Raw genomic sequence first — 17,201 nt, 5'->3', positions numbered from 1 at the left:
CTGGGGCCGCCAAACATGCCTCAATAATATAAGTGTAGGAGTTTCACGTCCCAAAACTATGATGCGATTGCCAGGGACGCAAAAATGCCAGAATAAAGCAGAGCTGTCGCTGAATGATGCGGACACCTGATGGGACTGAATAACGCTCGTATTACCGAGGCTTTAAGTGTGTAAACAAACACTGTTCCTGTAAGCACTACATTTAATTGATTGTAATGAGAGGAATCCCCCCCTCCGCCCGATTTTCTTTTCCTGAAATGACACTCTTGTTACAATTTAATACTAGCCAAAGCATACCGCAATGCACAACTTGACTACAACTCTCCATTTTCAGAGGTTTCATTTTACATGTTGGCAACACGCACATCCAAGGTTGAATCCATCGCCAGTCAAAACCGTTTTAGACATTGCTCCAGCAGGTGCCCGTTGTGCTTGTAGTTTCATTGGTGTGGCGTGAAGACTTTGACTAGGAGATGGCATTCGCGTGTTCTTTTCAGTATTAGGGTTTAAGAAGTGTTCTAAATTTAATAAACTGAACGGAAACAAACATGCCATCTGGGTAGCCTAAAGTGACAAGGAAAAATTCCCCGAGCATTCAACCTCTCCTCAAAGAGAGGATTTTTTGGCCGTGACTATTCATACATAAAGGTAATGCTTTCCTCTGCCTTAGTGCTTCGCCCTAGATTTGTAGATTTATTTGTTCCTAATTGAAAGGACTGAAAGCGCGCCTTTCACATCACAACCTGTAAATAGTAGGGGATGTCCGAATATCGAATTTCTAACTTCGAAGCGAATTCGAATAAAGACAGCGTAGTCCGAATGGAATCTAATACTTTTGAATATGAATAGCTTCTTTTACAGCAAATAATGTACAGGAAAAGTGTGCACTGTACCAGTGGCGTAGCCAGGGGGGGGGGGCACACCGGGCCCGTGCCCCCCCTCCTCCCACTCGAAATTGTTTCCTGCCATGTGTTGCAGAGCACGAAATGACACTCGACCACACTTACCTGCCCGGAACCCACGTCAGATGAAGGGCGTGCCCCCCCCCCCCCCCCGAAAAAAATTTCTGCCTACGCCACTACACTGTACAACACTATTGCTGGACATAAACTCATCTGCGATTATTTAATGCTTTCACGAAGGAAGGATAGCTGCTTGGAATGTTCGAGAAGCATCGACACCTTTGTGCATGTCACCATTCCTCCAGACAACGAAAACAGCGTCTCACTAGATACACTGATGCTGTTGTGCGTATCTTGCCAAAGTTTAGTCCTTTAAGCATGCTATCTCAATTAGGAGGAGCAATGACAATTGATTGGCACGACGTTCATTGCAATTGTTGATATTTGGATAACCCAGAAGAAGCTTTTGCCTTTTGTGCACTTTTTTCGGTGTAATGGGGCTAGCCAAGGCGGCAAACCTGAAAACGGACATAATATTTCCCAACAAGGCAGTCTAGCAACGTTGGCAATCCACATTTAAAAAAGGTTAGTGCGCAATGAAAACATGATTGAAAAAAAAAAGCGCATGCACACTTTGCGACTCTTCATCTGCGCTTTACTTATACTTTTACCTTTAAAAAAGAACACCGAGCAATGAGCTTTCGAAGGAGACCAAGATGGCAGCGGCGCTCAATGGGGCCGTTGTGGAACTACAGCAGCTAAAAAAAGGGCAAATATGTTATTTGCCACCATGGTTGATAAGACAATTTATATAATGGCACCCTTGCTTTAAAAAAAAAAAAAAACGTTTGACAGTTGTGCGCTCTAAAAACATGTAATTATGTATTGATATTTTGATGTGTTGAATAGTTCGAATAGTAAGAGTTTCGATCCTAATCGAATACTGCACCATTCAAATTAAATATTTGCACACCTCTATTAAATGTGGCACTTAAAGTACTATGACAACACCTGTGCCTTTAACGAGCGCCGCCGGATGCTCCTCACAGCTGCGCCGACTGGCGTGCCACCACGAGCCGCCAGGTTGCTCTTTCCTACTGGCGTGCCCACGCGCCTGCTACTGGAGGCGGGAGTTTCATTGCCTGTCCCAGGCCGGGACATCTTGGAGGCACAGCGGTAGGATGCGCCACAGTGCTCCAGCTTGTTGCCCAGTGCCGATGGTGTAGCACTGCAGCGGCTCTCCTGAACGTAGAGCGAACGAGCACATTTGACTCTGTAACAGCGCAGTGGCATCACGATTGCAATGCGCCAAGAGCAGGCTTGTCGCTTGCAGGCGAAAAAAAAAAAAAAACAAGCGCAAATGCTGTTCAGATGCTACACTATGTCGAGAAGGAAATTGAAGACAAATCGAAGTTTTGCTGCACTCAAACCTCGTTATGACAGAGGCAGAGCTAAAATCACTTCGTCAAATTAGTTGCTTTGTGATCCCCATTATTGAGCTTTACTGAGATACATTCCGCGCAAACCTTGAAACGTACGAACGAGGATACCGTGTGACAGCCTGGGTTAATGCTCTACAGCCACGCATGCAACATTCAAATACATCTATCTCTATGAGGAGTTCTAAGAGAAATTCGATACGCCACTATATCTACCTTTCCAAGTGCATTAACAATATGCTAGTGTTTGCAGTATATTGCAAATATTGTTGAAACAGTTCCACTAGTATCTGCACTGTAATGCACAGTGAGTTTGAAGGTAAATGCAATAAAATATCGAGATGCCCGTCACATGAAATAAAATATCAACCGAGACCTGCACTGCAGTATCTTTCCTCGTTTACCTTTTTTGGGGACGATTTGGTTTACGGGCTCTGCAGAATACTAGTTTATAGATGACGCTAAAATTTCTTGCAAATTTGTCTCGCCAAACTTCTGGCCATAAATTTTGTTTCAAGTTTACGGTGCTCACATTTTACTACGAGCTTTTTGTGTGGTCCAGAGAAAGACTTGTAATGGCATTACTGTGAACCCCGCATTATAACAGGCTGTTTGCTACAACAAGTGCACACCTTAGTACAGTACAAAGCTTCTTGCATCGTAAACATTAATGCGAAATGTGTGGAGCAAGGTTCGCGAGACTACGTGCGCAGCATTACAGGTAGAGAGAAAAAAAGTCGCTGGTCAGAAAATGGCTCTGTCTTAATTTAGTAGTGTATTTATACGTGAAATTTTCACACAGTATGTATTTCTGACCACTGAAAACATATTACTTTTTTTTAACACGAAAGTGTTTTATGCCGGGGTCCACCAAGACTTTAGTGACGTATTTCAGTCACGGAAATGACGTCAAAAAATGAACACGATCAGATGGCAAAGAGAAAAAGTTCCGTCAACAGGAGTCGAACCCACGACTTCTCGATCCGCGACAGCAGATGCCGGGCACGCTATCCACTGCGCCACGGTCACGTACTTAGGAGACTTTACAAACGCGGCTTTTATATCTCACACTTTTCTCTCACAGTGCTCTTGGTCGGCGGGGTGGTGTCGCCCTCTGGGAGCGGCAAAGTGAAGTAATGCATCACGACCGTGGCCTCCGCGATTAGCTCCTGCAACGCGTAGTTGCTACGCGTCCGCCCCCTTCGGCGCGTTTACAAGAGGAGAAGTGCAATTTTGTCAACGTCTTAACATACCGCGAGGTGGCGGTCTTAGCCCAAGCGTCGGCCTCGCTCCTAGCGTCCATCGATACCAGAAATAGCTGTGCGATGCGCGCCTGCCTCGCTCGCCTGCAACACCCAAAGAGGATTTGCAGTACCTCGTTCCCCGCTTACGCTCGCCCCGAGAAAAATCGCGGCCGGGGTGCACGACGCGCGTTGCGTTTCCGTATAGTCCGACCGTGGTGTTCAATAACTAACATGCCGCGGAATGGCGACCTTAGCTCAAGTTCTTCGTCGAATGAGCGACGCTCTTCTGGCTGTCCCACCGCTTACTCTGATTACGCTCTCACCGTTAACTAATACAGCTACAACAAGGGTTTGTTTAATCACTGATGATGGACGTTAGTCATCGGGATGGAAATGTACCACCAAGCGTCAACGCGGCTGCATCCACGTTAAACGGTGCTATAGCTGCCAAACACCATACATTGTGCAAGCTCCCTTATACCAATGTACAGTAAACATTCAACTACTCCTGCAAGGACACGGTTTGCTTTCGTGTTATACCGATTCCTATGACGGAGGGATCAACCGTGTTTTCTTTTTTCGTTAAATGTATAGATTTTAATATATTTACTGTTCAATAAACTTAAATCTGCCCAGCCTTTTAACAGTTTTCGCACAAAACACATACGGATTTAATATTGCAGCATCCTATAACGTCCAGATAGTACAAAAAAGCATAGCATTTCTAGCTTACTCTATTCAAAAGTTACGGCCTCAACAGGTATACTAATTAGTCAGAAACTTGCTCATTTTATTGTTAAGTCATACTTGTAAATAAAAATTACATTTCTTTGTTTTCTAGCGCTTTCCAATGCATAATCTTTCAAATACCACAAGAATATTTTTAAGTCCAACCACTACATCAAAACATTGTGGGCAAGAGCCTATGACGTCACGAAAAATGTGGTTTTGAGAGAATGAGAAAAGAAGCTTAGGAACATGGTGAGCATTCTTAAGCAGGAAGAGGCATGGGTTGTTACAACCCTAGAAGCCACCAAGAACATAGCATATTAGGGAGAACAGTGATGACTTCCTTTTCACTGTGGTCTCGCCGGTGATACGCTGCGTGCTTGCAGCCACCGATATATTTTCCTCCCAAATGCATGCGCTGTTCTTAACCTCCGACGACTGCCTGCCATCGCACCGTCGTCGGTTAGGCATCTTCGCAAAATGGCGGACAATGCGCCACCGACTAGCAGGTCGATCCTTAAGCATCAAAGACACAAGGAAGAATTTACCCCACGTAATGGAAATCCACCGATACTGCGCAAATAGATTTTTACTTAAAATTGCGATGGTTCCACCGTTACTGGACAAAAAGAGTTCTTCCAGCAAAGGACAGCTAATAGAAAAGTGTGCCTTTCAAATGAGAGCAAAATGGCCGTGCTACTTAGCATGTGCTGTTGTGCGCTGTTGAATATGACAGGTGGTTTGGCGAGCGAAAGTCGCCATAAAACTGAATTTAACACCAAAGAACTTGACAAATACGTAGTACAAGTGTAATATTCTTGAACTCGCTTTTATGAACCTTGAAAACTGAAAAAAAAATCTTTCAGAAAACCGATTTTTTTGAAAATTTTTCTGTTTCCCTGAATAGCATCTCCCTTTAAAGAGAAATGTTGCAATCGTCCTTACCCTTTCAATGCGCCGACGTTCTTGTCGCTGTGCGTGAGCTTGCTGTTGAGCATCTAGATGCTCGAGAAAGTTTTTTCCCCACAGGGCGAACATCGGGTTGGTCCCCGTGTATGTCGTGATGAATGTCGCGATTTCTTTTCGCAACTGAAAACGAAAATGTCAACACAGCTCAGCATGTCAGAACAAAAAAATGTCTGAGTCAAGTGTCTAGCACAGGCTAAAACATTGGTCATGTTTCACAAGCAGCGGCACAAAAAAATAACAGTAGACTTTAAAGCATAAAATCAACGTTGCAAGTGTAGCACCGACAAGGTAACGTTGCCATTTCGAAGGGCCCCTCACTGGTGCTCATTCGCAAATCGAGTTTATGTGCTGGAACTTGTAAAGCATCATATAATGAGCGTCTGAAATAATTTTTCAAGTATGTTCATTATTGAAATATATAATTGTGTTAACTTAATTTGTCACACTGAATATTGCCACGCGTGCTGCTACGAACCGGCTATCTTCGCCGCAGGCTTGCTTGTATTGATAATGAATCCTTTGGTTTTAGGGCAACGCTTCTTTCAAATAAACGGGGCACACTGGAATAAGTTCTGCGCAGGCGCCGATTTTAAGCATAGTGGGTGAGGAGGGTGTGCGAGCCGATTTCGTTTGGCATAGGATTCAACCAGGGTTGCCGGGTGGCGTTTCCTTTCGGCTGGCTATCCGCGGCCGTGTCATTCCCCTTTTGACTTTTCTTCTTGTGGACAAAAGTTCGCTCAATAAAGAATTTTCTCGGTTGTTTCATTACGCTTTTGGTGCCTGCTTGACTACATTTTACCTCTACTACGTGATGTTATCAATCGCTGTCAGCAGAAGCACACCCCCGCCACTCCTCCCTACATGCCTCGACTAGCCACCACAAACAGCATGCTTTCCCTGCTTTCGCCCATGTACTGGGAGCAGAGATTCTGTAATCACGTGAGAAGTACCACCACTTTTTTCGCCCTAATTAGCTTAGCAGAGTATTTACAGTGGCGGTATGCGCAAGAAAATACGGTACAGAAATGATGAACACAAAGGAGCAAGAAAAAGTTTCCTGACAGTGTAACGCTTCATTTACACTGAAACGATGTGGAAATTTTTGCTGACAGGAGAGACACACTCTCCTGTCATGAGAGATCATGCTTATACAGCGCATGACCTCACATTTATGTTCGTCGCGCACTCATGTCATTCCATACCAATATTGGTATATATTCGGGGGGTCTGAAAGGAGGAGCGCCGCTCTCTGAACACACGGAGACTGTTCACGCCGTCGGGAAACAACCGCGTGTATACATGTGTACATTTATTAAACGCTGCTTTTACATGCGACGAGCTCGCCTGCCGAATCTAATACACAACTAGTAACACGCTAAGTAACCTTATACAATGCCAATACAATACACAGAAAACGTAACACACACAATGTACCGCGAATGCGGCGTCGCCGATGTTCGACTCACCACGAGGGATCCGCAGGAAACGAGCCGCGGTATCGTCCCCCACGGACCCACCGCGGGAGGCGTCCATCCACACACCCTACCTAACCCCAGAGACTCGCTGCTGTTTTCTGTACGCCGGTCTATCCTCGCCGACAGGGCGGCGCCACCACGCCACCTTACACCGCGCGATCACAGCGCCGCCTCCCGTTCGACGGATGTTAAAACTAACTGGGGCTAATACGCGAGACGCGCGTGCGCCATGAGGCGCAAACGACTTTACAAGGGGTGATAGTACCCCCACAATATCCAGCAAACAAAACGGCCGGAAGCGCACCAAGACAGTGTAGTGTAAATCATGCCGCACATGACATGCATGTCATCAGCTTCATGTTAGCACCTGGCATTTATGTTCGTCATGCAGTCACGTTAGGCAATACCAATCTTTGTGTATATCAAGCAAGCGAACCGGCCGCGAGTGCACCTTGCGCATGGCATGTAAATCGTGATGTACATAGCATGCATGTCATTTTCATGCTACTACTTGTCATTTATGTTCGTCATAGAGAAATGTCTCATCATACCAATTTGGGTATTTATGAATTTAATTCAACGGCCGCGAGAGTCCCGAGACCATGTCATGAAAATCACGCCGTTCATGACACGCATGCCATGATTTTCATGTTATGACCTGTCATTTATTTTCGTAATACAGTCATGTTATTCCATACAAATTTTGGTATACATACCTTTAACGAAACTGCTGAGAGCACAAAGTCGTAGGCGGCTAGTAAGATAGATAAGCTCGAAGTCGCAGAACCTCGCTAAGAAATGCTTGGCATTTAAAACTCCAGTGATTATAGATTTTCATGTGCCGATGTCAAACACAGACTCAGGTTCTTGTGAATTATGGCATTAATCATAAACTTAGTTAATGAAAACATCTGGTCAAATTTTTATTTAAGCGGCTGAACAGATCTTCCCGAATTAAATGTCATTGAATTCTGCGCACGCCGTACAACAAGTATAATTTTATGGTTCTACCTTTCCCAAAACAAAAATTATGAAGCGGGAAAGTTCATTTGAATGACAGAAGCACTTCTCTTTGTTCGCCTTTTCTAAAAGTTTAACTTCCCAGTGACGCTACCAAGCACTTCTGATTTGGAGCAATTTTTGGAAGAGCAAAATTTTTATTTTAGAGCACTTGAAGCAGCGAGAACTTCTATCTTGGAGCCCTTTGCAGCAGGTAATTTCGCATCTGGGAGCACTCTGGAGCAGCTAATTTTACATCCTGGAGTCCACTGGAGAAGCAAGTTTCATTTACATTCAAGCACCTGAATAATTATGATGGGCCTCTTATAAGAGCTAGAAATATTTTTATTCATTGCAAATCTCATGGGCGAAAATCATCTCAGGAGCACTCTATATTTCACTCGATAATGAAAAAATAAGGGCGTCATGCAGATAAGTGTTCTGGAATAACCTCTTCAATATTCTGCTTATTTGCTAGTGTCAAAAATAATCACTCGATCAATCAAAACTGTACTTCATGAAAAATTCGACAGATCCCACGCCTTGTGGGAATCTGTTTCATGCGAAGCAGTCAGCGAGTCTATGCTGCATTTCTTGGCTTTGAGCCAAGCGTTACAATGTGGATCGACGTGTTTTTGTAAGTGTAGTAGTTGTGTGCGCATCCTTCGCTTACAAGGCACGCCGTCTAGACTGACGTTTAAATAGTAACTTACGGTTTGACGTAGTATCGGCACTCGCGTTAGAGCACAGACGTCTGTGATGTCGACACGAAGAGCATGCGACGGTGCGATAATGTCAACAGAATTCTAACTTTCGTTAGCGTATACTCCTCCGGGGTCGAGCAACGCTTGAATATAGCTTGCTGAATCATAGGAATACAAATGTAATGTTTATTAGACTGCTGTAAAAGCGGAGCCAACACTGCAACCCCAACTGACGGTAACCCGGCATGACGACTGTATCATAGGATAACATGTGTAATGTTTATTGCTTTGTTATAAAATTAGGTAGCCAGCACTGCAACCACAGTTGACGCTGCACAGATATTACGTCAGCATATGTTTTTTTTTTTTTTTCAAAGCAGTTTCAAGACGTGGCGTGGCTCTGTGGCAGAATACACGACTGCCACGCAGAATGCTTGGGTTCGATTCCTGTTGGGATCCCAATTTTTATTGTTTGCATTCGTCGGGTCAATTCTGCCGATGTCGGTTTTTCTTAACGCTCTCGCATTTAAATTGCCGATGCCTGTTCTCGTTGTTCCTGGGTTGATATGAACTGTCAATCACATGTGACCCATACCCGCATAACGCGGCCCGTGGTAAATGGGTATGTGCCACACGTGTCGGGGAGAAAGGCTTTGACGACGTACGCGACAGGATTTTCACGTTATTCATGTCACCACCAGACAGTCATATTCGTCAAATAGTCTTAAACTCACATGCCAATTTCGGTCTGCACTAAGTTAAGAAGGCGATCACGAGAGCACCGAGACGTAGGCGGCTAGATAGATAGATGCGCAGATAAAAACGCTGAAAGTGCTTTGGGTTCGCTAAGAAATGCTTCGCATTTAGTAACACTAAATACATCTATATGGTTATATAAGGTTATCTATATGGTTATCAGAAGACATGGTAGACAAATGCCACGACGTACAACAGTGCCTTAATGCTGAATAACGGCAGCAAGGGGAGAGAGAGAGAGAGAAAACTTTTATTTGTGGAGGCCTCAAGGATTATCCTCGTTGGGTGTAGCCCTTAGTTCAGGGCCCCATTGGCTCGCGCCACACCACGTGCCCGCTAGATCAGCCGACGCTGCTTCTGCGGCTCTGAGCTGGTCAGCGCAGTCTCCCAGGAGGATTGTGAGGGTGAAGGAATATGGCGGCAGCCCGGTGGTTGTGGACATTCCCAGGCGCAGTGATACACCGTGGGCTTCGCTCCACAATAGGGTCAGTATGAGCAAGGGGAAGATGGAAACATGCGATGAAAAAATCCCTAAACAGGCGTGCTCGAGCCGACGTTTCGACTAGTGGACTTCTCCAAGGCTGAAACTTCCAGCCTTGAAGAAGACAAGTCCGCTATCCCCAATACATACCCTTAAGACGACTCCACGGCGAAAGCCAGGTTCTCTTTCTTCTCGGTCGATTGTATCGCTGGGCGCAACGTGGCGCCACTTAGCTGGCCTCAAAAAGCCAACGTCCTCCAACACTCCCTTCCCTCTTTCTGAGGCTCTGTGCTATAGAATGAGCATTCTCGCAGTACTTCCAGACAATCGTTCGCGCATGCGCCGGGTTTCCTGAAAGATGGAGATCCGCTTGGAGTCGAGCTTCCTCGAAAGTGTCCGAAAGTGCGTTCAACGAGGGACTACATGATAGAACAAACTTCGTTTTCCTTGTACAGCAAAGCTGTATATGGCTAGGACAATGTGTACGCCGAAAACCGCCGAGTGCCCTCTAGGAAGCAGTGTAAAAGAGAAAAGAAAGCTCGGGTTGTTTTACGAATTTGCCTAAGACTACACCACTGGCTTTCGCCTTCGAATAAATCAAGAAAAATCTCAAGGAAGGACACACATCTTGCCATGGGGAACATTTTGTTTTTATAAATACAGGTATTATTTTTATTTATATAAAAAGTAAGATCATTTTTTTAAATAATAAGATTACATGACGAGCATGTTCCTGCAGCTCGTGTAATTGCATTGTTCCATTGACTATTCTCTGGAGCCGGTCGAGCGGCAGTTGCGATTTCAAGGCTCAAACAGCTGAGGCGTATTGAACACAAGTACACACTACAGAATAAACAGGCATTACAAGAAGTTGAATACGCTATACTTAACTGTCACGCACTGCAAATATATATTGCTTGAAAGATAAATCTTAAGGGGGCCACTTGCCAGGGGTGTTCCCCCTAGCCTGAACATGAGGGTAGTCAGGACCCACCTGACCCCCCCCCCTCTCCCCGGGATTTGCGCCAGCGGCAACAGCCATGCTTTTCTTCTCACTACATATAGTAATATCTGGGGTTTTAAGTCCCAAAACCACGATACGTATGAGAGACGTCGTAGTGGAGGGCTCCGGATATTTCGACTATGTGGTATTCTTTAACGCGCACTGACAATGCACAGTACACGGGCCTCTGGCATTTCGTCTTCATCGAAATGCGACCACCATGGCCGGGATTGAACCCCCAAGCTTCGGGTCAGCAGCCGAGCACCATAACCACTGCTCCACCGCGGCGGACTTCTCACTCGATGTTTTGATCCTCCCCCGCCCCCCTCTGAAAGCTTTTAGCACCTAACGTGGTTTTGCACCGACTCCAGGATCTGAGGCATTGCAAGCTTTCTGCACCTCAGATATGATCGGCGCACCGATCCCGGAGGCAGTGCAAAGAGACTGTCATGTGATGACATCATCATGTGACGTCATGGTGTATGACGTCATGATGACGTTACAAGTTTTGGCGATCTATGACGTCACCACGTGATGATTTTTCACATCACTAGTGTTGATGCCGCCGACGATCAATTTTCGCATTTGGTGAGGTATCTAAGGCTCTCGCATTAATCTTGCGTACTGAGCGTTAACAGCCTTGCCGTTAACAACCTGGCCTTGCATATCTAAATGGCCTCCACCATGTCACCTCTGTGTCGTGCGCTAAATAGCTTCGCTCGTCATCCACTTCACAGAGTGGAATGGCCCCTCAATTTTTTTTCTTATTGCGATAGCAATTACATGGACACTCGACGGGGTTTTGCCGTCACCGACATTTTCCGTATGAAGTACAAATTGATAACATCACCCCGCGCATCGTATGTTCTACCCGCGAGCGCTCGCGAGCACTGCGACGAACACGGCTGAAGCGGAAATGAAACGAGCCGGGCCGGCCATCCCCGTCGAGCGGAAGGCGCATGCGGGGACATCAACCCGAGTGCGAGGCCCGCCGTGAATTACTCATCAAACAGAGGAAACGCCCGGCCCGTCTTTCGTAAGGAGAATGAAGGGACGCCAAGGGAGAAGAGTGAGCTGCGTCGCTCGAACGGCTGCGTAGCTGGAGCGCGCGCGCTATCTCGAGGCATCAGAAGACGGCTCGTAAACTTGCTGTGCTCTCAACGCTTACTTAGCGTTTAGAGAACTGACAGCACGAAAACCGCAACAAACCCGGTTGTGGTGGTGGAAGGAATTGCGAAAAAGCTCTTCTGGATAAAGATCCATGGATAAAGTATATTTGAGGAAAAGTATGCACAAGTTCCCACCGTTCAAGTGCTCTTCCATAGATGCAAAGCACGGAAAATTCGATATTGTCGATATTGTTTAATATATCTATTGCTAGCGTTCCCAGGTTTCATTCCGCGATGTGCCAAAACAGGAGTGACACATTTTCGCGGTACGCGTGTAGTTATAAGTGAACATTGCTTTAACTGCTTGCCGTGCGACACTTGAAACGAGCTACAAGCAGCACTTTTGTAACAGACGACGTCCGTTGATGAATCACCGCCACTTTCTCGCTACCGATTGGCCTAGACGTCACGAGTCTGAGTGAGAGCGCGTCTTGCCGTCGAGCCAACTTGCACAACAGAAGCTGCGTCGGCACCGTGGCTTGCTCGGGACGCATGCGCCAGCGCTGTTTATTCAGCGGAATAATTCTTGATCCGTGGTTGTGACTTTAGCTGCCCCAAGATCAAGCTGCACATGTTGATGCGCCGGCGGTGCGACTGCCGGTGATAGACGCCCCCAAACCCGAGACTCTGGCGCAGTTTGGCGCAATTTCCGTCGATATTATCAGGATGGCAAAGTAAATTCCATTTGGCGCACTTTGGCGCAGGAGTGGAATCACTCACTTCCCAAAGCAACATTTGGCACCCTACTGCTCTCACTAAGCACTGCGCTTTCAAGCGCGACAAGAGTGAAAGAAACAGAGTGCCGAAGATGAGAAAAGCTTGTCAGAAGACTAAGGTTACGAAAAAAAAAAAGAAACAGAAAACAGCAATGAACAAAAGACTCATTTGACGATGCGATAGAAAAGGCTGTTATGGCTAAAATAATGATCTAGGATGCGTAAAAATTGATGCGGTTATGCATCAGTAATGGCCGAATCCACAAATAACATTTCCCAAAAGGCAATCTGTAGTATCGCGCCTTCGCAACAGATGGTACTGCCGATGTGATGCAGGTCAAGTGCTACAGATGGTACTACAGCGCTCTTGTATAAAAGTTCTTGTATGTTCGCTGGAATAAAGGTTATCAGCATGGAGTCTGCAGTGGTGTGGTGTACCCACTCCGCGTCGCTGTGCCGATGAGATGACAATTTTGGCAATGTTCGGTCTCAAACAGCAGCTTCCCCCTCCCCCCTCCCCCTTTAGATAACAGATTGGCAGCAATGCTAGTAGCTCATTCTTGATATAAGAAACCAGCGAAGAAGTTCTTGCGACCGGTTCCAACATTCTGAAAGCGGCAGGATAGGGCAGACCTGGTTTACCGCAATCGCGTTGTCCTGCAAGGCCTGGTAGTCGATGCCGACACACAGACGCGCGCGCGCGCACGCATGCACGCACGCACGCACGCACGCACACACACACACACACACACACACACACACACACACACACACACACACACACACACGCACGGACGCACGCACGCACACGCACGCCCACACACACGCACACACATTTCTGCAGCAGCAGACACTTACCCTGGGTATCTCGACCTTCAGTCGCTGCCTCTCCTTGGCCTCGAGCAGGAGGCGCCCTCCTCGGTTTGTCAGGCGCGATGGATCCATTGCGAGTTCCTCTAGCTCAAGCGACCTTGACCACAAGGCTTCGTGCCGCTCCGCTTTGGCTATGATCACCTTGTTCTCCGAGAAAAACCTTTTCAAGGCTTTCAGCTGCTCCTCCAGCAGCTCCAGTCGCTCCTCTGATATGTCTGGAATGCACAATGCTAAAGTAAACGAAAAAGTTGGAGGACGCTCGATCTTCGACTTCAAGAGTAGAACGCGATAGCGTAATCGGGCCCAGTGCGCATCGCCTTCTCAACTGCTAGCCTGGCTTCGGTGCTCGGTGGATACCTCAACAGTGCCGCAAGGAAATGAATGTCTGTGCTCATAACATTGGCCGCTTCAAACTGCTCTAAAATGTCCACTGCTGGTACACTTGCGAGGTGCCCAATACGCCATAATTCATCGTTTTGAATCAGCGAAGGGTCCACTACGCGTCCGTGCGGCAACACGCGAACTTACGCAGCTGCTCACTTTGTTGATGCTTTAGCTGATGATGACGACGATTGAATATGTCAGGGGGCATATGATGAGGGCCGCCGTAGTAGAGGGCTCCAGAAATTTCGACCGTCCGGTGTTCTTTACGTGCACTGACATGGGCCTCCATCGAAATGCGACCGCCGCGGCCGGGATCTTCGAGTCAGCGGCCGAGTACCGCAACTGCTACAGCACCGCGGCGGACCATATCGCGCACACACACACCTTTCCGAAAATGTGACTTGCTCATCACTGTCCCTGGTTTTGTACAAAAGCGGTAGCCACTTTGATGCTTTGCAATTATATTCTATTTGTTCCCTTTTCCTTGAAGAGTATTACAGATGCATTATTGTCCTCCAAGTGAAATTTTTTTGCTGATGTACAGGTGCCCCAGAAGTAAAACGGAGCACGCGAGCTGTGGCCAAATGGGGCGAAACTAAAGACCCTTGATATTTTTTGGAAATTACCGCCTTTCTTTTAACCGAGGATACTGAGGAGGTGATGCCTGTTGGGAGAGGAGGCTGGGCCTTTTGGGAGAGGATATAGAGGAGGAAATCGCCGGAGTGGAGGAGAGTGTCGCCTTCGAAACTGCATGCCAGCGCGCTCTATCAGAAGATGCGCTGCTGATAGCGAGAGTGCGTCGGCATATCCGGCTGACCCATCCCGATATTCTGACTCGCCTTATCGCCGGCTCGAGCGAAGCCGCGTTGCTACCATCACTGATCTGAGCGAAAGTGGTGGCATTCTTGGCGATGCAAAAAGAGCAATGCCTCCTAAGATTTCGTCACGACGCGGGCAAACGAATGCATAAAGGTTGAAAGTGCCCCTCACGAGAAGTGATGGTAGCAGCGCGGCTTCGCTCGAGCCGGCGATAAGGCGAGCATCCGAATATCGGGATCGGTAAGCCGCACTCTCGCTAGCTGCAGCACATCTTTTGATAGAGTGCGCTAGCACGCAGTTTCGCCTAAAGTCCCTGGATATATTGTTTCGCCCCGTTTGGACACAGCTCGCGTGCTCCGTTTTACTTTTGGGGCACCTGTACTATGGTGTACTGAAATTTATACGGCAATGGGGTAGTGTGCCGTTTGGCGCCGAAAACGTGGCTCTTTTTGCGATGACGGCCTTCGGCGCCAGAGCACACCGTTCTACTGCGTCGCCACCCGTCCCCGCCTCCTGAATAAATTTATAAGCCGAGATACAAAGCCTCCGAGGTCGGTAGTTGCCGCGCTGGTCGTGGGTGCACGTGGGAAACTTGTTGATTGTTCCCCTCTGTTTCTCGTGACGCGTTAGCGAATTTTTTCGTGTGCAACGCAGACTCGGTGTTTGAGGAAGCCTGATGCATTCTAGTTTTTGCAGACCGGTTGGAATTACGGTATTATTCACATAGGATAAATGCAACACCCCGAATAGATCGCGGTGCATTTAGCTGCATTTCTGTCCTTTGGCGCCCCTTTGAGGAGTAAAATCTCTAAAGAAATGGAGCAGCATTCGTCATTGAGCGTTATATTTTTTTTTCTGTCCAAGACCTTACGACTGCTCTCCTGGTTGATGCAGGTGACGGTTGGTCGTACAACTCACCTGACGCTGTTAATGTTATGCTTCCGGACCTCCTCGTGTGTTTCGTCGCGTAACTTCAAATTAATGTGATAGCTAGACAGGCGTACGTATGCATGGAATGAACAGCGATGTGCGTTTTTATGCCTTTTGCAATCAAAACGGTAAGCATGCAGACGATCCGGGACGCTGCTCTGCGATAGGAATTGTGCAAGCTCAGAAGGCGCAGAAGCATCTTTATTTATTGCAATATTGCATCCAAACGTGTTTACGTGTTTAAATCTTGTATTAGTATATTTAGTTTCAATCTTCTTACGTGACCATTTGACTCAAGAACGGCAGAAATTTTCGTAATGCCGATTTAAATTTCGCGCTCCGGGCCCACCGTTCGATCGTGGCGCCCTGCTGGTGGCGACATAGCAAAAGTGACCACAGTTCTCCCATTAGTTTCCTGCGAAGACGACACACTACCCAATTCTAGTATACCATACATGTGCGTAATAAATGCATTGCCCCCTCCCCCTCTTTTTTCGCGTGGTATCCAACGGGTAGAAACGAGTAAACTGATCATTAAGATCATGCACACCACGCTGTACCCTTGCAGACTGAATCACATGCAAGAGCATGCTAGATTGTGCAAGTTGTGCTGGCTGATGCGGCGCCGAGGCCTACTATGACCAAACCTGCAGTGTTCCAGCAAGTTATGGGAGCCGCACAGCGAATGTAAAGCACCATGGTAAGAAGCAATAGACAAACTTCTGGGAAACTTGACGTAAAGCACGTACCTTCCGAGTCGTCGTCCAGGTACACACGATTCTTTGGGACGCAGCATTTCTTGTACCACGTGAGCAATTCGTCTTTAACGCGAGAGACGAACTCCCGCCGGCCTTCATCTTTCTGAAGCTCATATTTGGCAAGTTGGGCCCGCAGCTGTGAAGGCAAGAGAACATGAACAAAAGCGAGCGGGAAGTCATGGCCGAAGTTTAGCATTTTTGTAGGCATGCTGAAAGCAAGTGCTGCAAGCCTGCGAAGATATGCTCATCTTGTTCGTTATAGGCGCCCTGTATCATTTAATGGAACTTGTATTTGCCAACCTTGTAATCGAAAGACGAAGTAAAGCGCGGAATCAGAATTTTATTGAAAGTTCAGTAATATCACCGGTATGTAGTATACAAAAGGAGGTCCCACAGTCGAAAACTGTGCCAGTACCGCTTGTACACAAACAGTCACGGTAGTTTACAGTTCAAGGCAACAGTAGCACAACGTGAACAGAAGAAAACGCAGAAAAGGATAGGAACAAAGAAAACCAGGTTAATTGCCTTCTTGAAAAACAATGAACAAAAACGAGTGAAATAAAAGATACAACAAGCCTTCTCGTGAGTCTCCTTGAAGTAAATTTTTTGTTCTTTGAAATGGATGTGAAGGTCTAGTAGTTTTCAGAAATTAAAAGGGTTTTAAATTTCAGATATTATACTGATCTACGAGCCAACGTGGCACAACTTGTGCCCTAACAGAAATGTTAGTATCAATAAAATGTGCACGCAATTGTTAGGCAGCTTTTTTTTTTAAATTTAGCATCATTGCTGCAAGTAGAAAAAATTAGCTTATGCATCCGAAGAGTGTGCTTTGAAAACAATACTAGTCT

General features: G+C 46.6%; 1 protein-coding gene across 1 annotated transcript in view; it reads right to left on the bottom strand.

Annotated features, from left to right (window-relative positions):
- Nucleotides 1-1,901: 1,901 nt before the first annotated feature.
- Nucleotides 1,902-17,201, bottom strand: part of LOC119406383 (protein regulator of cytokinesis 1-like) — a 35,754-nt gene continuing 20,454 nt past the window's right edge. Inside the window, exons 5-8 of the mRNA XM_037673157.2 lie at nt 16,342-16,486; nt 13,445-13,674; nt 5,260-5,403; nt 1,902-2,144 (exon numbers count right to left, since the gene is read on the bottom strand). Coding sequence (XP_037529085.2) covers nt 1,902-2,144; nt 5,260-5,403; nt 13,445-13,674; nt 16,342-16,486 — 762 coding nt within the window. The remainder of the gene's footprint in view (nt 2,145-5,259; nt 5,404-13,444; nt 13,675-16,341; nt 16,487-17,201) is intronic.

Source organism: Rhipicephalus sanguineus, chromosome 1 (genome assembly GCF_013339695.2).
Source record: "Rhipicephalus sanguineus isolate Rsan-2018 chromosome 1, BIME_Rsan_1.4, whole genome shotgun sequence".
Taxonomy (NCBI): domain Eukaryota; kingdom Metazoa; phylum Arthropoda; class Arachnida; order Ixodida; family Ixodidae; genus Rhipicephalus; species Rhipicephalus sanguineus.
Note: the sequence above shows the minus strand (reverse complement) of the source record. Positions and strands in the feature narration are given on the sequence as shown.